Source organism: Danio aesculapii, chromosome 16 (assembly GCF_903798145.1).
Source record: "Danio aesculapii chromosome 16, fDanAes4.1, whole genome shotgun sequence".
In the NCBI taxonomy this organism is placed as follows: domain Eukaryota; kingdom Metazoa; phylum Chordata; class Actinopteri; order Cypriniformes; family Danionidae; genus Danio; species Danio aesculapii.
The window spans coordinates 15,119,374-15,144,666 of NC_079450.1; the positions used below are offsets into that span (position 1 = coordinate 15,119,374).

Sequence of the window (25,293 nt, forward strand, 5' to 3'; positions counted from 1 at the left end):
TGGATGATGCTGATTTTATGATTGTTTTCTAAACTTCAGTATAATGTTGCTCAAATTGTGTTTTATTACAATTTATTATTCGGTAAATGAGATCTTATTCAAATTTTTCAAAACTCAATGTGAAGTTTTACAGTCAATTATGCAAAATAGTAACTTATTTGGTTGTATAATAGATTTTCTGCAACTATTAAGGTTTTTGCACACTGAAGTCTGAAATTGTGTTTTTTTTTGTATTCATATGTGAAAAATTGCAAAACATTTCAGAGTCAATTTAAGCAGTGATACTTCTCCAAAATAGAAAGAGGATTATGCTACATATTGTGTTCATCCAATACTGCATAGAAAGGAAAAAGAGTTCTCCTTATCAACGATCTGCACTGGATATTATTTATTTCAGGAAATCCGTGGAATTTTGATACTTCACATATTATGTACGTAAACAAATCCTGAACAGAGACTGGCAGTGCCTGTAGACATTATAATAGATGGCGGCCGTGTTAACATGGCAACAGATTGAAGCAGACCATGAGGCGTCTTTCTGTTATAATGTCTATGGGCAGTACGTTAAATGTATGGACACACACACACACACACACACACACACGCACACACACACACACCCCAAATAGCAGCAGGTGAGAAGTGCACCAGTCACTGAATCCAGCATATGGGTTTTTAACTGTCTACGTTCTGTCTTATATTTAAATGTCTGGGTAAAAAACTACAACTTTTTTCCCCCTTTGAACACAATATTTTCTGCTGTCTTCATTAGTTTCAAAAACACTGATTTCTTTACTATTTAAAACAGCATCTTGGGACAATCTTAGAGATACTGTTGTCCTAAATAACAACAAAAGAAAAACCTAAATAAAGAAATCTTGCACATACCTGAGGAACGGTATAGCAGAAAATTTTGGCGGTTTTAAAACCTTGACTTTTCCAAACCGCGTATACCTTAAACGGTTATCATTCACTGCCTACTGTACTGTTTGTATCATAAAGTTATCTGTGGCTCAATAGAAGGTATTTTGCCTTTTGCTTGTACGGTGGCTCTGAACTGTCAAAACACCTCTCAAAATGCTTTTTTCGCATGCTAAAAATGGAAAAAAACATTTGAATTTTTTTTATGACGAATGGAAGTTTCTGAGGCAGTGTGTCAATATGATTGACGCAACGTGAGGTCGAATTTATTTTGAACGTGTGAAAATAATAGACGAAAATTTTGTATTCGGTGTGCAATAACCTTTAGTATTTAGTAGTTAAAGGGATAATTTACGCAAAAATCACAATTCTTTTGCTTGTTCAAGAGCATAGAAACACCAAGAGGCGAAAACGGCCACTAGATGCCGCTAGTGTCATGCAACGGCCATTTTGGAATGAAAATTCCAATAGCGTACCAGCATGTATGGCTAACACTAGACAAAATGAATAAAAACATTGAGTGTGTATATATATATATATATATATATATATATATATATATATATATATATATATATATATATAAAATGCTCTCAGCATAAATGAGTACACCCTGTTTGAAAAGTAATAATCTCAATGAAAACAGACAATTTCCAAAATGTTGCCAAGTCTAAGTTTAATATATCTGGTATCTAAAATATCTTTTTTTTCACTTCTAAAATAAAAGTAAGGTTAACAAAATAACTTGGATTACTATTTTATTTTTAATCTTTACTCAAGTTACAGTGATACAAAAATGAGTATACCCCACAACAAAAACTACTTTATCTAGTTTTGTATGGCCTCCATGATTTTTTAATGAAAGCATAAAATCATGAATAAAAAAGGATGAATTTATGTGTCAGATTATAATCAGTTTGGACAAAGAGGCTTTTGACATAAAAGCTTTATTAGTCTTTCTTTAACAGACAACACTGGAAAAAATACTATATACTATTAGAACATATAATACTGCAACAAAAAGCACTGTCAATCGGTTCTCAACAAATTTTTAAAGTCATTTACATTTAATTTAAACATGCCAGTATTCATTTATATTATGCCAGTGCGTAAACTATTAAGTTAAAGTCATTTAAAGTAATTTGTAATGTTTTAAGAAACAAATATGGTTAAAATATATTAAACAAGTCCGTAAAATAAACTATTAAAAGTGCTGATAATCACCAGTCTTTGATTGTAAGTGTTGTATTGGCATCTTTCACGTTATATCTCAGCTTTAATGCGCTTTTTAAATAAATAAATAAATAAAACAAAGCAACTGCTTGCCATCGCGACAGCAATAAGATCCAATGGACAGCCGATCGCTTTCACTCCAAAATGGTGGAATCATGCTGCTGTTGCAATGGAACGTTTTATTGAGTGTCTCCTCTTGGTGATTTTAAGCACTTTGTCAACCTCTAAACACAAAAGAAGATATTTAGAAAAATGCTAATAGCTGGCGCTCCTTGACTTCCATCAGAGGGAAATAAAATGACTATGGAAGTCATTTTTCAAAATATCATCTTTTGTGTTCAACTGAAAAAAGAAACTCAAATGTTTAAAACCACATGAGGGAGTAAATAAGATCATTATTTTTTTTTGGGTGAACTGTCCCTTTAAAACAGTCCAACCTATAATTTAGAGGGATATTTTAGTGTTTAATGACTTCAAACGTTCAAAAATGTGTAAATAAAGACATTTAATTGGTCACTGATGTAAATCGCGTGATGCTATTTGTAGACTTTGCTGGAAGATTTTACTATAGCACAAGTTAAACAGTCATAAACCATATTGACCATGGATTGGGTGTCACCTCGTGATTCATTACCTGAGGGAAAAAAAAGGTCTTTCATTTTAATCATAGCTTCAATGATGTCTTATTTTATTGTATTTTTAATTACTTTAATGCCATGTTCTAGAGGCATGATCGGCGAAACTGTCAACTGCATTAAAGTGTGTTAATGAGGATTTAAGCTCACTGGAGACTGGATGTGTTTGAGTTCAGTGTCTGTGAGCTGGAGCTTGTGCACGCAGGAGCAGCGCTGCATTTGGAGTCAAACCACACGCCAGCAGCGTCTGAGTGTCATCACTGTATCTGCGCTGTGGAAATGCGCTAATGATGTCATATGCTGCAGCACTCGGACCTCTGAAAATGATAAAAACGACAACTTCAGGAACAATTCTGCTTCTATATACAGTACATTAGGTTTAAAATAGTGTTGTTTCAGTATTGAATCAGTTTTGAACAAGAATATGATCTGCGTTTCGTTTGCTTTGTAAAGCTACTTTTGGTCAGAAAGCAACAGCTTAGGAAACTAAATAAAAGTATAATTAATGAATGAATTAGTTGTCATGAAAGAACTGGGCAGTATACATCTAAATGGCCACTTTATTAGGTACAGCCTGCTAGTATCAATTTAGACCCCCTTTTGACTTTAGAACTGCCTTACTACATGTAAATCACCCTAGCTGTGCTTTGAGACACCATGTTTTTTTGGCTCGGTTGTCCGAAATAGAATGCACAGGTTTGTGGGATATCAAGGGCAATGAAGAAAACATCTATGCTGCCTTTGAAATTCGATCAGACGAAGGAAGCGAGTAGTATTTGGATTTGGACATGCCTTGATGCCTCCAAAGGCAGCATTTTGAAGCATCCAGACGCAGCCTTGCTTCAAGTTTTGACTATAGCATAATTTATTGTAATTTAGTGTAACCTTTATTTAACAAAACATTTTGTTTGGAATGTTTAGAATTAGAAATCTTTCATTACATCTATCTTGCCCTACTAGGTCCCATTTGATCTGTCTGTCTGTTTCCGACATGCTCTTTTGCACACCTTTGTTGTAAATTGTTAGCATTATGTCGCCTACAACTTGGAGCATATTTTTGATAGCTTAACTATACTAGTAGCATCTCAAACCTTTTCACGTCCAGGTAATGACGCAGATCTCCAATGGTCTCAGTGAAGTACATTTTGATGATGAACGTGTCCGTGCCGTCCTCAGACTTCACTCGGAGCGTGCTGACGTCTTTTGTTGATGGTGAAGAGTCCGTCTCACTGAATCACAACACACAGGTTGGAAAAGTTAACACTGTCAGAAACTCTAACAAACTTTTATATTTGGTCTTGATTTTACCGTACCATTCTCTGGAGCTCTGCAGGGCGGATGTTTCCACAATGATTGCTGAACGACTCTTGGCATCATCAGAGAAGCCCTTGACAAAACACAAATTGGTAACACTATTATTTTAAGATGTCCTCGTCACATGTTCTTTGTACTTGCTATAGTAATTACAAAAAATTATGCAGAATTACATACAACTAACTCGCATTGTAACCCTTTCCATATAGTAAGAATACTAAATACTAGGGTTGTGTGATTTGGGGCAATACTTTTAGTTGACTTTTTAGCAAGATACTCCTCATATAGCTGCCTGTGGTTCGTTTTAGGTGCTGGTTGTTGTATTTTCTCGTGATAGCAACAATTCTGTGACCGCTCTTACAAATTACCTGTTTTGGTTTGATGTCTGTGACTTTGAAACTGAAATATTTCCATATTGGGACATGCTGTTTTTCTTTGATATTAATTAGTCTGTTAATGCTTCTGAAGTGGCAGATGCCATCATCCCACTTGTCTGCACTTTCCTGTTTGTTTGTTTTATTGTGGGCGATCCACACAGTTCAGTTGTGTAATACTGATTGGGCAGAACGAAAGTCATCTCACTCAATTGGCTATCACACACAGATGGCAAGTCATGCATTTGCTGTGGGCGATAGAAATTATATAAAACATATCTTTCAAATCGCAGCCTCTTAAGATTAGCTAATCGCAACGTTTCAAATCGCGACTGTCACTCGATTTCGATTCATCACACAGCCCTACTAAATACTTAATATTACTCTATAATGAAATGTATAGTTACTCTGTAACTCAATGTAATGCATTACTGGTCCTTGTTACTAACTAGTTGCATTACTTAGTTATTTTTTATGGTTAGTGATGCATTACATAACTTTTGAGGTACTTTTGCCTTACTTTGTCTTACCTGGCTAAGACTTGTGTTTGCTACTTTTGTACTTTTTGTTTTATTACTCAAGTAAAATCACTGTATATTGAGATAATCCCCCATTGACATGCTATTTGCTGACGACGCTGCAGTCACCACACACACCCAGGAAGAACTACAGTCGCTGATGAGCCGTTTTTTCCATGGCCTGCAAAGACTTTGGGCTGACCATCAGTTTAAAAAACACAAATGTTTTGAGCCAGGACACTGCCACTCTGCCAGCCATCACAGTAGATGACTATCAGCTTGATGTCGTCCACCAGTTCACGTACTTGGGCTCCACTATCACGATAACCTCTCTCTGGATGCTGAGCTCGACAGGAGGATCGGGAAGGCAGCCTCTACTCTAGCCCGCCTGACAACCCAAGTGTGGCCAAACCATAGGCTAACAACCGCAACAAAGATGGCGGTGTACAACGCCTGCGTCATCAGCACTCTGCTGTACTGGAGTGAGACATGCACCACCTATGCAAGACAAGAGAGGAGAATGAACACCTTCCACCTACGAGGTCTGCTTTCGTTCTGGACATTACCTGGCAGGACAAAGTCTCCAATGTTGCAGTTCTGACTTGAGCCGGCTTTCCCAGCATGTATACCATGCTCCGACAACGTCGCCTGCGCTGGCTTGGCCATGTACGCCGCATGGAGGATGGGAAATTCCCATAGGACATCTCTACGGAAAACTCTCATCCGGGAAAACAACCACAGGGCGCCCAATTCTATGATTTAAAGATGTCGTGAAGAGAGACATGAAAGCCCTTGACATAAACACACAGTCCTGGGAACACCTCGCAGCAGACCACCTGAAGTGGAGGTGCACCCTGACCAAACAGCTCAAGTCAGGTGAAAAGAACATGATGTGTGCGTCAGAGGACAAGCGAGATTGCCGAAAGGTGCAGAACCTTGACAGCCAGGGAGCAACCTATCAATGCCTTCTGCGGCAAAGAATGCCTCTCCCGTATTGGTCTCTTCAGCCACCAACCAAGCTGTCTCAGACAATCAGTCATGCCTCAAGATAAGAATTAGGATACGTCATCCATGGTCAAAACTGACCGACGGAGGCCTAATAATAAATGAAATGTACATTCAAAATAATGAGAATACTTCCATCGCAGAAATGAAAGGCTCTGGCCTGCCTTCAGTTCTGCCTGTTCCTGTGGGATGTCTATTCTCTTATTGAGTGCGTGATTCAACATGACTATGTTAATTCAAATTCAGCAATTTATTTTTTCAAAGCTAATTAATTAAACTTAAGAGTAACACGCAAGACTTATTTTTTTTTATTTTTTTTTTTAAGTAACTCAAATATTTTTACTTATTTTTTTGTTCACTTTCCCACTATTTAGGAAAGTAATATTATGTAACTTGTGTTACCCCTAACACGAAAAAAGACACCTTAATGCACTGTTTTGCTCCAACCCTAATCAAACACACCTGATCCAACTAATCAAGGTGTTCAAGACCACTACAGACTATTAAGCAGGTGTTAGTTAAAGGTGGTTGGAGCTAAACTATGCAGAGCTACGGCCCTCCAGGAATTGAGTTACAGACCATTGGCTTAAAATAAAGTGTACTCCAAAAATTCCGTTCAATAGGAAATGTGACTCAAATTTGACTGAATTGGTTATACTGACCAGTAGATGAGCCTTTACTGAGTCCCGTATACTAATCACTTTGCCTGCCTTCACAACAGTCTCTGGAAGCTTCCGCAGGAACTGCTCCATGGACAGTTTTCTGCCTAAATGCCACACAGAATGGACATAAATCCAATATGAAATTTACAGTAACACAATAGCTGTCAAAGTTAGATCACAACCATACGATGTTCAAACCTGGTATCTGACTCTGTTTAGGTGTTGTGGAGCTGATTTCAGAACTGTCCATCGTCTGCTGTCCTGCTCCATCTATAGTTTGTCCTCTTCCAGGAAACTCTGCCCAGGGTCGTCGAACTATAAACTCCTCGTCTCGTCTGTCATGAAGCTGTTTGTGTGGTTCAGACAAAACCGGTTAAAGAGTAATCACTATATATGATCCTGAACCCTCTATAATTCTTCCACTTTAGAAGATCAACGTAACCTTTTTAAAAGAATGTATGACATTATGTGATATTTAATTTAATAAGCTTGTTTCTACAGTGCACCCGCAAAGTATTCTTAGCGCTTCACTTTTTCCACATCTTTTTATGTTACAGCCTTATTCCAAAATGGATTAAATTAATTTATTTCCTTCTACACGCAATACCCCATAATCACAATGTGAAAAAAGATTTTGCAACAGAAATTGTTGCAAATTTTATAAAAATAAAAAAGCACATGTACGTAAGTATTCACAGCCTTTGCCGTGAAGCTCTAAATTGTGCTCAGGTACATTCTGTTTCCACTGATCATTCTTGAGATGTTTCAGCAGCTTAATTGGATTTCACCTGTGGTATATTCAGTTGATTGGACAGGATTTGAAAAGGTAGACACTTGTCTATATAAGGTCCCAGGGTTGACGGTGCATGTCAAAGCACAAACCAAGCATAAAGACAAAGGAAAACCTCCGAGACAGGATTGTTTCGAGGCACAAGGCTGGGGAAGGTTCCAGAAACATTTCTTCTGCGCTGAAATTTCCAATGAGCAAAGTGGCCTTCATCATCCATAAGTGGAAGATGTTTGGAACCACCAGGGCTCTTCCTAGAGCTGGCCGGCCATCTAAGCTGAGTGATCAGGAAGAAGGGAGGTGATCAATAACACAATGGTCACAATGGACTAAAATTTAACTCTTTGGAGTGAATGCCAGGCACCGCTCATCACCAGGCTAATACCATCCCTACAGTGAAGCATGGTGGTGGCAGCATCATGCTGTGGGGATGTTTTTCAGCAGCAGGAACTGGAAGACTAGTCAGAATAGAGGGAAAGATGAATGCAGCAATGTACAGAGACATCCTGAGTGAAAACCTGCTTCAGAGTGCGCTTGACTTCAGACTGGGGCGACGGTTCATCTTCCAGCAGTACAATGACCCAAAGCACAATGTCAAAATATCCAAGGAGTGGCTTCACAACAACTCGGTGAATGTCCTTGAGTGGCCCTGCCAGAGTTCAGATCTAAATCCTATTGAACATCTCTGGAGAGATCTAAAAATAGTCGCTTCCCATCTAACCTGATAGAGCTTGAGAGGTACTGCAAAGAGGAATGGGCAAAAATTCCATGAGACCGGTGTGCCAAGCTTGTGGCATCATATCAAAAAGTCTTGAGGCTGTAATTGCTGCCAAAGGTGCATCAACAAAGTATTGAGTAAAGGCTGTGAATACTTATGTACATGTGATTGTTCAGGTTTTTTTATTTTTAATAAATTTGCAACGATTTCAAAAAATCTTTTTTCACATTGTCATTATGGGGTATTGTGTGTCGAATTTTGAGAAAATAAATTAATTGAATTCATTTTGGAATAAGGCTGTAACATAAAAAAAATGTGGAAAAAGTGAAGCGCTATGAATACTTTCCGGATGCACTTTTAGATGGATACAACTGTATCAATTCCCAGTGCACACCTGGAAAGGCACACCATTGGGAAACCTTTCTTGAAGCTCAGAAGGAAAAAACCCATCCATCAAGTCTTGCATACATTCCTGCAACAAAGAGAAACAGGAAATGATGATTTGTCTAAAATAAATAAAAACTGCCTACAAAAATATTAGGTCAAAAACCAGATAGACAGTACTGTGCAAAGGTTTTAGTCCAACATTAAATCTGATCCTAAATCTGACTTTTACCACAAAACCAGTCATAAGTGTAATTATTTTTGTCAATTCTGAAAGAGAGTGTTGGAGAGAGGCTGTTTGGTTTGGAGTTGCAGTTCTAGCAGTGTTGTTGGCAATAATTTCTGAATTTATGGAATTGTGAATGTTGAAAGGTACACATGGATTTTAATCCATTTAATGGTAATCGTTTTCATTTTCAGCATAATGATCCGCTAATTACAGTAAAATCCTCTTTGGAGAAAGAAAACAGTTGATGAAACACAGACAGTCATGAAATGGCCTCTACAGGGTCCAGACCTGAATATTATAGAGTCTGTATGGGATTACGTGAACAGAAAAAGAAAGGTAAGACACTATAAACCTAAAGAAGAACTCTGGAAAGTGCTAATAAGAGGAAATGTTGTGCTGTTGTTGTATTTTAAACATATTTCCTATATTTTCGGTTTGTTTTTAATGAAGAGACTAATTGATTATATATTGTGCAGAAGTCTATAGGCCAACAAACCTGTTATAGTGCTTAGGGCTTTTGCACAGTACTGTGTGTCAGTCGAATGAAATGCAAGTCCAAAGCATGAAAACTATCTGAACCTGTGTGGTTGGATCTTGATAGGAGCGGAATGGACCGTTGAACATGACAATGCCGTTTTTGTAAAGCCAGAGAGGTATGGGAGGCTTCTGGGTCAGTTTGGCGCCTCCAGGAATGGCCGTCACATGAGACTCTCCATCTCCTGCCTCCAGATTGAGTTCCTGGACGTTCTGCACAACCAGGTCAAAGTTCATTTCAAAACTCTTGCGGTCTGAGCTTGCTCCTGTGCATTGACTTTCAGCTTGCTCATCACGTTCTTCATAGCCTCCAACCCAGATCATTCCATAGTCGTTCAGAAACTTCTGCATGGGTTGGAAAATGTCATTATGTTGACTAATAGCTGTTTTGGTGTGATTTAAGCCTGAATGAGTTCTGTTTTCAGCATACAAATGTGCAGGTAACAATCACACTAAGCTCCTTACCTCCATTTCCCACACTTGCTTTTGAAGCTTGAGGCATAACTGAACCAATCCTTCATCTTGGTTTTCATTACTTGCAGATTCCTCTAAAGCTGAAGATAAGCATGTTGGTTTAGACAAGCTTTTATTTGATTTAAAACCGATAATACAATTTGTACAAATTACTATTTAAGAGTAAGTTGTCTGTCATTTAGAGGTCTCCTGTATGTTTAGGAATCTTATTTTTTTACTTAAATTTCTGATGAGATTTAATGACTACAATACAGTGATGAGAAGCACAGAAACTGGCTGTATTTTTATTTATCATTAATTAAAATGATAATTGCTTGAAATGATAAATATTAACGTGAATTGTTCAAAAACCAAAAAATAAAAATGTAATGCAGCTTTTATTTGTCTTTCTTTACATCACTTATACAGCCCAGTTTAATTAGGTTTGTTGTTGTTGTTTTCAAGCAAACTGAATAATTTTAGCATAATTTTATGTATTTCAGTGTAATAAAATTTTATATAATGAAACATTTTCTTAGGAATGTTTAGTATAAGAAATCTTTCATAACATTTATACAAAAACAAGGTCATTTTATTTCTTCTTTATACCTTATACCAGTGTTTCCCAACCTTGTTCCTGAAGGCACACCAACAGTACACATTTTCAATCTCTCCCTATTCAAAAACACCTGAATCAAATCATCAGAAGCGACTTGAAAACCTGAAATGAATGGTTCAGATCATCCAATGGTTCAGAGACATCCAAAAGATGTACTGTTGGTGTGCCTTCAGGAACAGGGTTGGGAAACACTGCCTTATACTACTACGTTCTCCCATTTGACCTATAATTTAATGTCCAACTGCTCGTCAATGCAAATTTATAATTAGCCAATCACATGGCAGCAACTCAATTCAATTTATGCATTTAGACATGGTGAAGACGATCTGCTGCAGTTCAAAGCGAGCTTCAGAATTGGGAAGAAAGGGGATTTAAGTGACTTTGAACTTGACATATTTGTTGATGCAGGTCTGAGTATTTCAGAAACTGCTGCTCTACTGCAATTTTCATGCACAACCATCTCTTGGATTTACAGAGAATGGTCCGAAAATATCCAGTGAGCAGCAGTTCTGTGGGCGCAAATTCCTGGTTGATGCCAGAGGTCAGAGAAGAATGGCCAGACTGGTTCCAGCTGATAGAAAGGCAACAGTAACTCAAATGCAGCATAGCTGAATGCACAACACATCGAACCTTGAGGTGGATGGGCTAAAGCAGCAAAAGACCACACCGGGTGCCACTCCTGTCAGCTAAGAACAGGAAACTGAGGCTAAAATTTAGCCAGGCTCACCAAAATTGGACAACAGAAGATTGGAAAAACATTGCCTGGTCTGATGAGTTTTGATTTCTGCTGCAACATTTGGATGGTAGGGTCAGAATTTGGCGTCAACAACATGAAACCATGGATCCATCCTGCCTTGTATCAGCAGTTCAGGCTGGTGGTGGTGGTGGTGGTGTAATGGTGTGGGGGATATCTTCTTGGCACACTTAGGGACCATTAGTACCAACTAAGCATCGTGTCAACACCACAGCCTACCTAAGTATTGTCGCTGATCCATGTCCATCCCTTTATGACCACAGTGTACCCATCTTGTGATGGCTACTTCCAGCAGGATAACATGCCATGTTATAAAGCACGAATCATCTCAGGCTGGTTTCTTGAACATGACAATGAGTTTACTGTACTGAAATGGCCTTGACAGTAACCAGTTCTCAAACCAATAGAGCACCTTTGGGATGTGGTAGAGCGGTAGATTAGTATCATGGATGTGTAGCCGACAAATCTGCAGCAACTGCGTGATGCTATCATGTCAATATGGACCAAAATCTCTGAGGAATGTTTCCAGTATTTTGTTGAATCTATGCCACGAAGGATTAAGGCAGCTCTGAAGGCAAAAGTGGGTCCAACCCGGTACTAGTAAGGTGTACCTAATATTAGGCCGGTAAGTGTATATTATCTTATTAATCTAAATCAGCTTGGAAGCAACTCATTAAATTTTATTATACAAATCAAATATAAATTACATTTTTAAAAAGTTATGATATAAATACATTGTGCTTTCATTAGAAGTCATCATACTGATGTTACTTACAGTATGTTTTATATATATATATATATATATATATATATATATATATATATATATATATATATATATATATATATATATATATATTTATATATATATTTATATTTATTTTTTTTTTTTTTATTTTTTATTATATATATTATATGGTTATATCTTGTATGTTAAGCACCTTTGAGACAATCTACATAGTAAAAGTGCTATAGAAATAAAGATGAATTGAATTGAATGTTTTAGTTATCATTATACCTTTTGCCTCTTGCAGTATATTCAGTTTCTCTTCCAGAACTGCTATTCTTCTCGCCTTGAGCAAAGAATGTTAGAAAACAGTGCTAATAGAAACATGACACTTGAACGATCCTATCAGCTGTGTCTACAGATATAATACTGATGTTCATAAACACACAAAACCTGAAAGCTTTAGCAGATTTAGGTGATTTTAGGTCACAGGACTGTGAGAAAGAAGCAAGTTTTTACCTTCTGCTCTATATCCACAGCCTGAGTTTTCACTTTTCTCTCTAGCTGACAGATCTTCTGCATCATACTTGACATCAGTTCAAAATCACTCGGCACAGCTGTGATACATTCAAAGAAGATTTGATACAATATAACTATATACAGTTGATGTTAGCCTTTTTTTTCAAATATTTCTCAAATGATGTTTAACAGAGCAAGGAATTTCCCACAGTATTTACTATAATATTATTTCCTCTGGAGAAAGTATTATTTTTTTTTTTTCGGCTAGAATAAAAGCAGTTTTAATTTTTTGAAAACCATTTTAAGGGCAAAATTATTAGCCCCTTTAAGCATTATTTGTTGTCAATTTGTGTACTGAACAAACCATCGTTATGCAATGACTTGCCTAAGATAATAAATCTAGCCTTTAAATTGTACTTTAAGCTGAATACTAGTGTCTTGAAAAATATCTAGTAAAATATTATTTATTGTCATCATGGCGAAGATAAGGAGAAAATAGGAATTAGTTATTAGAACTATCATGTTTAGAAATGTTAAAACAAATTTTCTTTAAACAGAAATTGGGGAAAATAATATACACTACCTGACAAAAATCTTGCCGCCTATCCAAGTTTTAGGAACAACAAATAATAACTTGACTTCTAGTTCATCATTTGGTATCATCAGTGGCTTATATGAAAGGCGAAGGCCTCTAGATTACGCTTATTTTACCAAAATAAAATATGATCATGCATTGATTTTGAATTATTCAACTAGCTCTGACTTTGCTTAGACAAAAGTCTAGTCACTTAACAGAAATAATGTACAGTATAGAATATAAAGTCTTGGTGCAGTGGAAACAGAATGAATATTTTGTATGATTCTCATGAGCTTGGAGGACTGCATCCATACATCTCTGCAATGACTCAAATAACTCATTAATAAAGTCATCTGGAATGGCAAAGAAAGCGTTCTTGCAGGACTCCCAGAGTTCATCAAGATTCTTTGGATTCATCTTCAATGCCTTGTCCTTCATCTTACCCCAGACATGCTCAATAATGTTCATGTCTGGTGACTGGGCTGGCCAATCCTGGAGCACATTGGCCTTCTTTGCTTTTGGGAACTTTGATGTGGAGGTTGAAGTATGAGGAGCGCTATCCTGCTGAAGAATTTGCCCTCTCCTGTGGTTTGTAATGTAATGGGCAGCTCAAGTGTCTTGATACCTCAGGCTGTTGATGTTGCCATCCACTCTACAGATCTCTCGCACGCCCCCATACTGAATGTAACTCCAAACCATGATTTTTTTCTTCATCAATCTTGACTGATTTCAGTGAGAATCTTGGGTTCATGGGGGTTCCAGCAGGTCTTCAGCAGTATTTGTGATAATAGGGATGCAGCCCAACAGATGATTCATCGGAAAAAGCTACCTTCAGCCACTTTTCCAAATGATCAACTAGATCTCAAGTTATGATTTGTCGCTCTTACAACTGGGATCGACAACAAGACTTTTGTCAGGTAGTGTACAGAAAGGGCTAATAATTCAATTATATATATATATAAATAAAACACACATTTTAATTCAATGATGGTACCTGCTTTTGCCTTCTTCTTTTGCATAACCTTTGATCTTAAAGTGGAAAGATGATCTGGAACACGTGGCACTGGCTGGTTTTGTGGGAAAATGTCTTGGAATAATTTCTCTTCATAGTCTGAAACATCAAAATCGATATATATTTCAGTTATTTCTATATTAACAAATGGTCCATGACTTTTATTGTGATCTTTGTGCATTTTGTATATTCCCATTTACCTCTACATTCCGGCCCTGACAGAGAGAGAAACCTGCCATTTCTGTAATCTGTAAAGCAAGGCATGAGAAAGGCAGTACAGACCACTGTGGCTCTTGACATTTATCTTGCCATTTTATTCGCTTGTTAGGAGAGATGGGAGAAGTGTAAAATGTGTGTATGTCTTACCACTGTCTGACCTTTCTTTGTCAGCCTTTCTCTCCCTAGATCACAAAAACAGATTCAACATCTGATTATTTCAGAGACTGTCTGGGTCTTTCTAACAACACACTACCTTTGAGCAGCATAACTGTAAAAGAAGAAGGAATAAATAATAATAAAGCAACGATTGTGTTGACATTTAACACTGACATTTGAGACTCGTGATGTGCTGAGGGAGACTAGTGATGTGATGTGGGGAAACTAGCTGAGGGAGACTAGTGAGGGAGACTAGTGATGTGATGTGGGGAAACTATAGCTGAGGGAGACTAGTGATGTAATGTGGGGAAACTAGCTGAGGGAGACTAGCTGAGGGAGACTAGTGATGTGATGTGGGGAAACTAGCTGAGGGAGACTAGCTGAGGGAGACTAGTGATGTGATGTGGGGAAACTAGCTGAGGGAGACTAGCTGAGGGAGACTAGTGATGTGATGTGGGGAAACTAGCTGAGGGAAACTAGTGATGTGATGTGGGAGACTAGTGACGTGATGTGGCAAACTAGCTGAGGGAGACTAGTGATGTGATGTGGGAGACTAGCTGACGGAGACTAGCGACGTGCTGAGGGAGACTAGCTGACGGAGACTAGCGATGTGCTGAGGGAGACTTGCTGACGAAGACTAGCGACGTGCTGAGGGAGACTAGCTGACGGAGACTAGCGATGTGCTGAGGGAGACTTGCTGACGAAGACTAGCGACGTGCTGAGGGAGACTAGCGATGTGCTGAGGGAGACTTGCTGACGAAGACTAGCGACGTGCTGAAGGAGACTAGCTGACGGAGACTAGCGACGTGCTGAGGGAGACTAGCTGATGGAGACTAGCGACGTGCTGAGGGAGACTAGCTGATGGAGACTAGTGACGTGATGTGGAAGACTAGCTGACGGAGACTTTTGAAGTGGGAGACTAGCAACGTTGATGTGGGAATCTAGCTGACGGAGACTTGTGATGAGGGAGACTTTTGATGTGGGAGACTAGCTGACCGACTAGCAATGTGATGTGGGAGACTAGTGACGTGATGTGGGAAATTAGATGAAGAAGACCAGCAGTGTGATGTGGGAGACTAGCTGATGGAGACTAGTGACGTGATGTGGGAGACTAGCTGACGGAGACTAGTGACGTGATGTGGGAGACTAGCTGACGGAGACTAGTGACGTGATGTGGGAGACTAGCTGACGGAGACTAGCGATGTGATGTGGGAGACTAGCTGACGGAGACTAGCGATGTGATGTGGGAGACTAGCTGAGAGAGACTTTTGATGTGGGAGACTAGCAATTGTACTGAAGGAGACTAGCTGACCGACTAGCAATGTGATGTGGGGGACTAGCGACGTGATGTGGAAGACTAGCTGTCGGAGACTTTTGATGTGGGAGACTAGCTGAGGGAGACTAGTGATGCGATGTGAGAAACTAGCTGACGGAGACTAGTGACATGATGTGGGAAATTAGATGAAGAAGACCAGCAGTGTGATGTGGGAGACTAGTGGATGGAGACTAGTGACGTGATGTGGGAGACTAGCTGACGGAGACTAGCAATGTGATGTGGGAGACTAGCTGACGGAGACTAGCGATGCGATGTGGGAGACTAGCTGACGGAGACTAGTGACGTGATGTGGGAGACTAGCTGACGGAGACTAGCGATGTGATGTGGGAGACTAGCTGAGAGAGACTTTTGATGTGGGAGACTAGAAATTGTACTGAAGGAGACTAGCTGACCGACTAGCAATGTGATGTGGGAGACTAGTGACGTGATGTGGGAAATTAGATGAAGAAGACCAGCAGTGTGATGTGGGAGACTAGCTGATGGAGACTAGTGACGTGATGTGGGAGACTAGCTGATGGAGACTAGTGATGTGATGTTGGAGACTAGCTGAGGGATACTAGTGATGCGATGTGGGAAACTAGCTGACGGAGACTAGTGACGTGATGTGGGAGACTATCTGACGGAGACTAGTGACGTGATGTGGGAGATTGGATGAAGAAGACCAGCAGTGTGATGTGGGAGACTATCTGAGGAAGACCAGCAGTGTAATGTGGAAGTATTGTGCAGAGAGCAAGGGCCTTTACACCTACTCAATTTTGACTGCTGTGACATTTAGAGTTTTGAATCACTGCTGTTCTCTAATTTTGATCACTTTATTTCCCCACAAAACAAAGAGTCTTATTGAAGTGTTTTGGTTATTTTGTAAAACACTTCTCTACTTGCATCGAGAGCCAAAACAAAACAGAATTAATTACATTGTTTCGAAAAAAATCAAATGTTCATAAAATGCTTAATTTTGCTTTAAATCAATTCTGATCAAACACAACTAAACCAACTAACTAGGATCTGAAGGAGCACTTGGTAATTAAAGACAGTTGCATTTGATCAGGGTTGCAGCTCCACTCTGTAGGATGGTAGATCTCCAGGAACAGAGTTGGGCGCCCCTAATTTACACTAGAAACAAACACATACTCCCCCTTTCACATTTTATTATTTAGTATGCCTGTTAAAAATCATGTTACTACAAAGTTTAAAAACTGTTGTCAGCATCTGAAGTGTATCAAAAAGTTAATCAAAGTTGTCCAGTGACAAGAGCGGGTATTGCTCAATATACATTTGGGTTTTAGGACAACTTTAAAGAAAGTTTTTGATTGTAGGACTCAAATGGTCCATTGCATGTTCAAAAATTGACGGAGATCTGAGTTGAAAATTAAGAAGTTTTATTTTGAATGCAAGAAGTTAGAGAGTATAATTTATGCGCAGGACAGATGTACTACTGTATCAGCCTCTGCCCATGATACTGTCCTTCATGCATTTTATACTGTCTCTCATGCACTCTCAAACCTTATTGACTTATATGGTGTTGTCTTGACAGTTTGACCATTCAGCAACCAGATATTCCTCTTCCTGGTATCTGTGTATCTTCTCTTAACAGTTCACCTTTTAAGGCATATGTTTTAGAGCACGTACACACAGCTCATTCATCTTGTCATTCTCCATCACCCCCACCCAATAACAGGATGTGCTAGCATCCGGTAACATTTCTCTATACTTTGTGCAACTAATATAGAAGTTAACCCTTTAAAACAAAAGCCGTCATGTCTATAATTACTTCGTACTTACTAACAAAGCTTAATAAAATGCTTATCCTTCATGATGCACTTTAAATGTTGTTTAGTAGGTTATATAATCAATTGGATTTGCTCTAATGGTATATTGAAATCAATCCATGGTTAAAGTCTAATGCAGTGTTTCTCAACCACGTTCCTGGCGGACCACCAACACTGTATGTTTGGATGTCTCCTTTGTCTTTCACACCCATTACAGATCTTTCAGTCTCTGCTAATGAGCAGATTATTAGCAGATTATTAGCATTATTAGTATTTATGATGCATGTATTTAAAATACATATTTTAAATACAAAATAGTATTTTGTCATTTGTATTTGATTGGGTTTATGAAAATAGGTTTATATTTTATATCAAATACTTTAGTGTCTTGTATTTTTGTATTTTAAAATACTGTAAAATACTTTGCAAGAAGTCTACATGAGGACATCATCAAAATGGCCCTTCAGAATGACGCTTGATCAGTTATTTTTCTAGGCTTGAGATCTAAACAGAAAATTGATTAGGATGGTGCTCAATGCTTGGAGTATGGATGGAAATTATGCAACACACATAAAGGGCTCTATTTTAACAATCTAGGCTCAGTCTAAAAAGCATGTCGCAAATGCAATAAGGGCATGTCTGAATCCACTTTTGCTATTTTATTTTATTTTTTTAAAAATTTATTTTTGGCCTTTTTGCCTTCATTATGTAGATAAGATAGTATTATAGACAGGAAGTGAAGTGGGAGAGAGACAGGGGTAGGGACGGGAAATGTCCTCGAGCCGGGATTCGAACTCGGGACGCCCTGAAGTGCTACTGCACCATATGTCAGCACGCTAACCACTAGGATATTGCGCCAACCACTTTTGCTATTTTAAGTACAGAAAAATATTATTTGTGTCGCGGCGCATGGTCTAACAGGGTTGTGCTTATTCTCTTAATGAGTTATGGGTGTGTTTTGAGCATAACGTGCATTAAACCAATCAGAGTCTCATCTCCCATTCCCTTTAAGAGTCAGTTGCGTTACGCCATGACACATTTGTTATTTACATGGCAGATTTTGTAAGTGGCTTAACTGAATGGAAAAACTGAATGCTTCACTAGCGAGAAACAGTTGAAGAGACCATAAGCAGTGAGAACAAAGAATGAGCCTCCTCAATTCAGCCTCTTTACTTTCTCTTTTCTTTCGTGGATAAGGAAACAGTGTTGTACGCACTCCACTGAAGACATCCATAACCTATTTATGTCATGTGTTAAAGATTTGTTTCAAAATTCAGTTCTAATTTCCAGCAAATGAATAAACGAACAATAATAATGAAGTGTGTTATATGATATATATGGGAGTTATATCCAAACACACGTCCTGTTCTTATAGGTGATGCATTTCTCCAACACCCGACAGATGGACAAATCTATAACTTGTTTTTGTTAAAACAAATATAAATATGCATATAATAAATAATACTGCTAATAATAATAACATTATACAAAAGCAAATTGTCATGAATAAACTGAAAAAAGCCCCCGAGGTGAAGAAGGCATGGAGGCAGTGGTTTTTATATTTATTTAAAAATAATAATTTTTAATCCTCATATTTCAATCTTTTCATTCTTTTTCATTTGTATAGATATATAGATATATTTCATGTGTATTGCTGTACATCCTGTGTGTATTAAGCAATGTGTAAGCGCTTAAGGCGCACAACTAACTCGCTCTGCGCTGGACTTTAGACCTGCTTTCAGCTGGTCAATGGCGCAGTCTATTTTAGTTCCTAAAAATAGCAACGCGCCAACAATGCGCCTTAACACACCTCCTTTCTAGACTGGAACACCCATGAGTCCACAAAGTGGCGCAAATGGATTTACTATTTAAACAACTTGACGCAAAAATAGGAAATTAGGGTTGCATTGGTCTGAATATAGCAACATGTCGCGGCAAACACGTCTTGCGTCTTATTGCCCTGGGTGTATGATATAGGGCCCAAAGAAAATAACTGACAAATGGCATGGGTAGATTTGCGAGCAAGTCAACAATCATAGAAAATAGTATACTGCACAGTGCTAAGACCAGTAAATATGTAATGGCAGTTTGGTGTATAATTGGGCATAAGCATCTTTGCTTAAGAAATGAGATGGAATAAAATATCAGTCCTTAAGAACAGGATGTGGAGCCTTCAGCAGATAATCAGTCTCAGTGCTGCAGGTGGAAATGCAGAGGAACTTTAGAAATATAAAACACCAAAAGACTGTGTACTGGTGTTCCCTAAGGGGGTAAAGACAAACAACATACAAATTAGTCCTATTGTTGCGATACCTACAATACTTCATAGGCTGTTTGAAATGCCAGTAGATGATCTGCAGGTGCAGTGTACAGTTAATAAAGAGATGTCAAAATGGCACAATTCAGTATATGACACACAAATATTTAATAATACTCCAGTCTATACGGCAGCAGCAGGATGTATATGAAGAGATTATTTGCAAAAAAGATCCATTTTATAGAGAGCATGTTTTATATTGAAGAGTACACTTGCAAAAACATGACTTATGGAAATGACTAAAACCGTTGATTTGATTAGTTTTCACACATCATGTCTTACATTTAAGTATTGAATATTTCATTTGCAAATAAATCTACATTTATTGAACAAACTTTAAATAACCTCTTTATATATCACCCTTTAAAATATAAGACTGTTAAGAGATGGTTGCAGTTTTACTGGCCACGCAATGGGTGGAAAGACACTAAAGATATACAGTTGAACTCAGATATTTTAGCCCCCCTGAATTATTAAGCCCCCTTGCCCAACCCCCCCCACCCCTCCCCCCAAACTTCTGTTTAATGGAGATTTTTTTCCAACTCATTTCTAATAACTGATTTCTTTTATCTTTGTCATGATGACAGTAAATAATATTTGACTAGATATTTTTCAAGACACTTCTATACAGCTTAAAGTGACATTTTAAAAAGGCTTAACTAGGTTAATTAGGTTAACTAGGCAAGTTATGGTAATTAGGCAGGTTATTGTATAACGATGGTTTTTCTGTAGACCGTCGAAAAAATATATAATATTAATATCTTAAATTGGCTAATAATTTTGACCTTAAAATGGTTTTAAAAAAATTTAAATTAAAAACTTCTAGCCAAAATAAAACAAACAAGATTTTCTGCAGAAGAAAAAATATTATCAGACATACTGTGAAAATTTCCTTGCTCCGTTAAACATAATTTTGGAAATATTTAAAGATAAAAAATTCAAAGGGAGGATAATAATATTGACTTCAACTGTATAGGACTTTATTCCAACTCATTATCTGCATTGCATGGTTTTTACAGCGATTAAAGAGAGCATCTTCAAAACAGGACTTTTTAGTATGAAATTTGTACAAAATCTATGCTGAAATGAAAGAGTAAGTCAGTTTAATGGTGAAGGGATTGATCCAATAAGGTTTGTGAAGAAATGTCATGCTTCTTTGTAAAGGTATTTTGTAGTATTTTCAAAATACAACATACAGTATTTTATTTTGATACATTAGTGGCTGTTGTATTTTGTAGTTTATTTTGATACACGTAAAACTGAGGTATTTTATATTAAAATACATTTCACTGTATTTTTGCCCATCCAGGTTGGTGGTCCTCCAGAAACGTGGTTGAGAAACACTGGTTTCTAGCATAGTAGGACATCTGACACAACAATTAGTTTAATAATTGAATGTTTTCAGGTAACGTTAGGTTGTCTGTTTATGTCACAGACATGTTTTTTGATGGAGCATTGGTCAGCATTTAACATTCATTCACTGTGTGTGCATGTAGTTTGCACTCACCCATCAGTGTGTATGTCTGGTAAAGGAGCTCGTCTGTTCTTCCTCAGGATGGACAGCGGTGAGCTCATGTTTCCAAAACCACTTGAGTGTTAATTTTGTACTAATGAAGACATTGAAGACACGTCATAACAGCAAAAAGTAGAACATTAAAAGACAAATACCTTACTAATTCTCAAGAGCACGATGTTTAGAACAAAAACTGAACTTGTTTGCTTAACAATTTGACTTTTACCTTAGTTAAACGTGGATGTTTTCAGTGCGGGGATGTTTGTTTGATCAGTTGCCACTGGTAACAGGAACACTCAAACTCCACTATGCGGCGCTGCTCGTCTGTCAGAAATGACTGAAGGACAAGGATCACCATCAGTTAGAGAAATTAAATTAATTTAAAGTAAATAAATACGGGAATAATGATCATTTCCATCAATGTTTGAAAGAAACCCGAAAAAACAAGCACTAGTACTGATTGTATTTTATTTAGTTTTGTATTCTATTATTCGATTTATTTATGCTAAAATTCCTGGCAGGGGTCACTTGTACTTTTAGGGGGCACACTTTAACATACAAAAGTCTTTTTTTTTCATGCATCACTCTTCAGTCTTCATAAACAAGATTAAATATCTTAAACTCAAAATAATTTTCCATGTTCATTTATTTGACAACTTTGTATTGTAGAATAACACATTTCTAATATTCAAGTACATCAAGGCACATTTTTGCACCTATAAACTTTACCAGATGCAGTTAAAGTAAATTTATTTGCCCCGCCCCCCGCCCCCGCTAATTTAAAATAATGTTTCCAAGTGATCTTTAACAAACCAAGGACATTTTTCACAATATTTCCTATAAAACAAAAATAATTTTTCTCGAGTTGAATATAATTTTACATGAGCGTGACTGAAAACTAAACTTGATCAATGTGTTACATCTGTTCTCCGGTACTTGCCGACTGTTTGTAAATTCAAGACTGCATTTCCTAATGTCAAATCTATGTACACTAGATTTCTGATTAATAATAGCCTATGCATAGCCGAGGACTTCCTATATTAAAAGTGTTAAAATCGCTGTTGAAAACAAAAGTGTAATATAATCAACAGTGGACATTTTGATAGTGTTTCACAACATGAACATGACTGAAGTTGAATCTTTTTATTACCTGTGTCAATTTGGGAGTTAACTTTTGACGAATGCGAGGAACTGATGCGCGCAGCACCGTCACCGACAGAGAGCGAGTGCGCGCGAGACAGGCCTCCAGGTCATATCGCCGCAGTCTGCCACCTGATCTCGCTTCTTCGTGGTGTTTTGACACGGGGGCACCAGCCCTCCCTGGCCGCCCCCTAGAACCGCCACTGCTCATCCGACTGTTTTAAGTTATATTACTAGATAGGAAAGTGAAAAAGAAAGACTAAGCAACGTTTTTTGACCGGAGTTTATTGTGATGCTTGAAAATTCAGTAAGCATCTTTTAATGGAAAGAAACCGAGTCATTCATTCATTTTCTTTTCGGCTTTTTATTTTTTATTTTTTTTGCCACAGCGGAATGAACCGCCAACGTATCCAACATATGATTTACACAGCAGATGCCCTTACAGCTGCAACCCATCCCTGGGAAGAAACCCGAGTCAATATATTTATATGAAATTCTGATAGTACAGATGCAGTAGGGGAACTGCTAAAATATACAAATGTATTATTTAAGAAGTAAAGAGAAATTTTAACTGCACAAACTAAATATTCAGGTTTTATTTAGAAATTTTAAACTGTATCAGTATTATACACAACAAAATACACGAGTTTTTTAGGGGGGAATTTATTTAAAATCAATGACCGATCATCAAATGTTTTGTCTCTTGTATCTTTTGAGATAAAGCAGCTGGCGTCTATTTCATATTGTACTTTGTAATATTATAGCCAGAAGCTATCTACGCCTACATCGCTGTCACCATATAGCAGTTATAATTGATTTCTAAGAAATCCTCAGGAGTTGTTCTTAGTAAAGACACCTTCTCTCTAGGAAACTATTTGATTTGGATTAGCTTGCGAAGTTTGTTGACAGTTCCGGTCTCTCCTAATCGCTCCGCCCCCTTTTGCGTGACTAGCGCGATGACGCCATCAGCGGCCGTCAGACAGATGCAACGAAAGCTGACGGAAGATGCAAAAGAAAAAGGACCCGCTGGTAAGTTTCAAGAAAAGGCAATTTTGCATTTCCGAAGACAAATTGGAGGCTTTATAGGGCTCAGAAATGCCCACATTGAGGCTTAGACAAAGCCTCGTTCGTTTAGTCGCTGTTTCACACTGCGTTGAGTGTGAATGTGTGTCATGAAACACAGTTAAAACATGATTAGAAGCCCGCTGGTGTGATTTAAACATTAGCAGGGAAGCGTGTTGTCGCCGCGCGCCGACCTCATCCAAACCAAACGGGAAGCAACGATAGAAAAGCGACGGGAGAAGGTTTGAGGTCAGCCGTCATGTGCTGTGCTGTGCCGTCGGTGTCTTGACCAAAATAACCAGTTAACGCGTGACATCGTTCGGTGTTGTGGTTTAATTTGCTAACGTTAGGTCTGAACCTACTCAAGCGCGTTTGTCGCTGAGGAGGTGTGATCTTGAGGGTTGAGTGAAAAGAAGTGTGTTTTGAGTCTTTGTGGTGTGTGTGTATATGGATAATAATTGGTCGTTTTTCTTCTAACGTTAAATGAAACGTGTATTTTGAAGTAGAGCGTTTAAATATATAGATATGGAGTTGTGTCATGACGTACACTTTTATAGGTACATCCTGTCAAGCGTTTTTTTATTTTATTTCATCTGTTATCTAACTTACACCTAGGTTTGTTATCTGCTGCTAAATCAACAGAAGAGGGCAGGAACTATTGTATTCCTTTTCGAAATAGGCCTCAGAGTAACCATATAAGAATTAAACTGCACTCCTGCCGAACTGCTGTCGTTTTCTGGCCAGTGTAGTGTTTAAAGTTCACCACCACTGTGTGTGTGTGTGTGTTTTTGAATGGAGGTTTTTACAAGCACGGGTGCGCCAATGACAACAAACCTGGAGCAAATAGGGTGACTGAGTCCAGTTCATCGCGCTCTAGCTGATGGAATGCTTATATGCGAGCAAACTGTCCTAAAATCTATCTAGACTGTGTGTTGCTGCTGGTGCAAGATGTTGAAACAGGATGTCGGAAAGTTTGATATCGCTGTCGTTGCATGCCATCAGTGCTGTTGTAATTTGCAAGCATGCATGTCGCATTAGTTTATACAATATAATTTGTAGGATTGTTGACATAGACATGCCACGTTAATCTGTTAGCACATTTCTGTCCTTTGATTTAATGAACCCTTGGAAAAAAGGTACAAAAGGTGTCAACTGGTCAGCACATTTGTTCCTTATTTACCCCCCAAAGTTTATACTGGTAGCTTAAATATATTTAATAATATACGTTTTGCACTTTTTTTTTATTTGTGTGTGAATTCTAAAAAAAGGAAAAAGGTTATTTCTCTGTAAGAAGATCTGTTCTTTTTTTTAACAATATTGTTTTAAGTTAACAATACAGCTTAAACAGCTTATTTATACTACAATTCTATGATAAGCTATTTTAAAAAAAGTTATAAAAATAGGTAATAGTATAAGTAATATAAATATACGTTTTTAAACAAAGCATATAGCTTTATATTTGAAAAAATATAAGTCAAATTATTAACAAACACTATAATATAAAATAGATGCAGTGGGGGAACAACTAAAATTTAAATGTATTTTTTTTATTAAAGAAAGAAAGAATCGTATTAATTGCACAAAAAATATTCAGTTTTCAAAATGTCGACAGGGCAGTGCTTTTGTACATTATTTATCCCCCAAAGTGCATAATTAAATATATTTGATAATAAAGGTTTTGCACTTTTTAATTTTTGTAGTGTGTGAACTCTAAAAGGAAAAGGGTTATATTTCTTTCTGGGAAGCTCTGTTCTTTTTTTAAACAAAACTGTTCTTGGTAAAGACATTCACAGTTAAAAATACAGC

The 25,293-nt window shown here is 37.7% G+C and overlaps 2 protein-coding genes across 2 annotated transcripts in view; one reads left to right on the top strand and one right to left on the bottom strand.

Moving 5' to 3' along the window:
- Positions 1-2,216: 2,216 nt before the first annotated feature.
- ubxn11 (UBX domain protein 11) lies at positions 2,217-21,383 on the bottom strand. The gene is made up of 14 exons (XM_056474651.1): positions 21,280-21,383; positions 14,342-14,376; positions 13,958-14,074; positions 12,387-12,484; positions 12,159-12,213; positions 9,780-9,868; positions 9,360-9,659; positions 8,562-8,639; positions 6,861-7,008; positions 6,663-6,766; positions 4,103-4,176; positions 3,881-4,018; positions 2,940-3,106; positions 2,217-2,788 (listed from the first exon to the last, which is right to left on the bottom strand). The coding sequence occupies exons 1-13, from the start codon at positions 21,345-21,347 to the stop codon at positions 2,962-2,964; spliced, it is 1,449 nt and encodes a 482-aa protein (XP_056330626.1). The 5' UTR covers positions 21,348-21,383; the 3' UTR covers positions 2,217-2,788; positions 2,940-2,961.
- Positions 21,384-23,388: 2,005 nt separating this feature from the next.
- atp2c1 (ATPase secretory pathway Ca2+ transporting 1) overlaps positions 23,389-25,293 on the top strand; it is an 81,233-nt gene continuing 79,328 nt past the window's right edge. The window contains exon 1 of the mRNA XM_056475289.1: positions 23,389-23,454. Coding sequence (XP_056331264.1) covers positions 23,431-23,454 — 24 coding nt within the window. The 5' untranslated portion in view covers positions 23,389-23,430. The remainder of the gene's footprint in view (positions 23,455-25,293) is intronic.

Coding starts and splice junctions, on each gene's coding strand:
- ubxn11 (XM_056474651.1), bottom strand. CDS start 21,347: ATGAGCTCACCGCTGTCCATCCTGAGGAAGAACAGACGAGCTCCTTTA. Junction 9,660..9,779: donor AGCAAGTGTGGGAAATGGAG/GTAAGGAGCTTA, acceptor CAACCCATGCAG/AAGTTTCTGAACGACTATGG. Junction 8,640..9,359: donor ATCAAGATCCAACCACACAG/GTTCAGATAGTT, acceptor TCTTTGTTGCAG/GAATGTATGCAAGACTTGAT.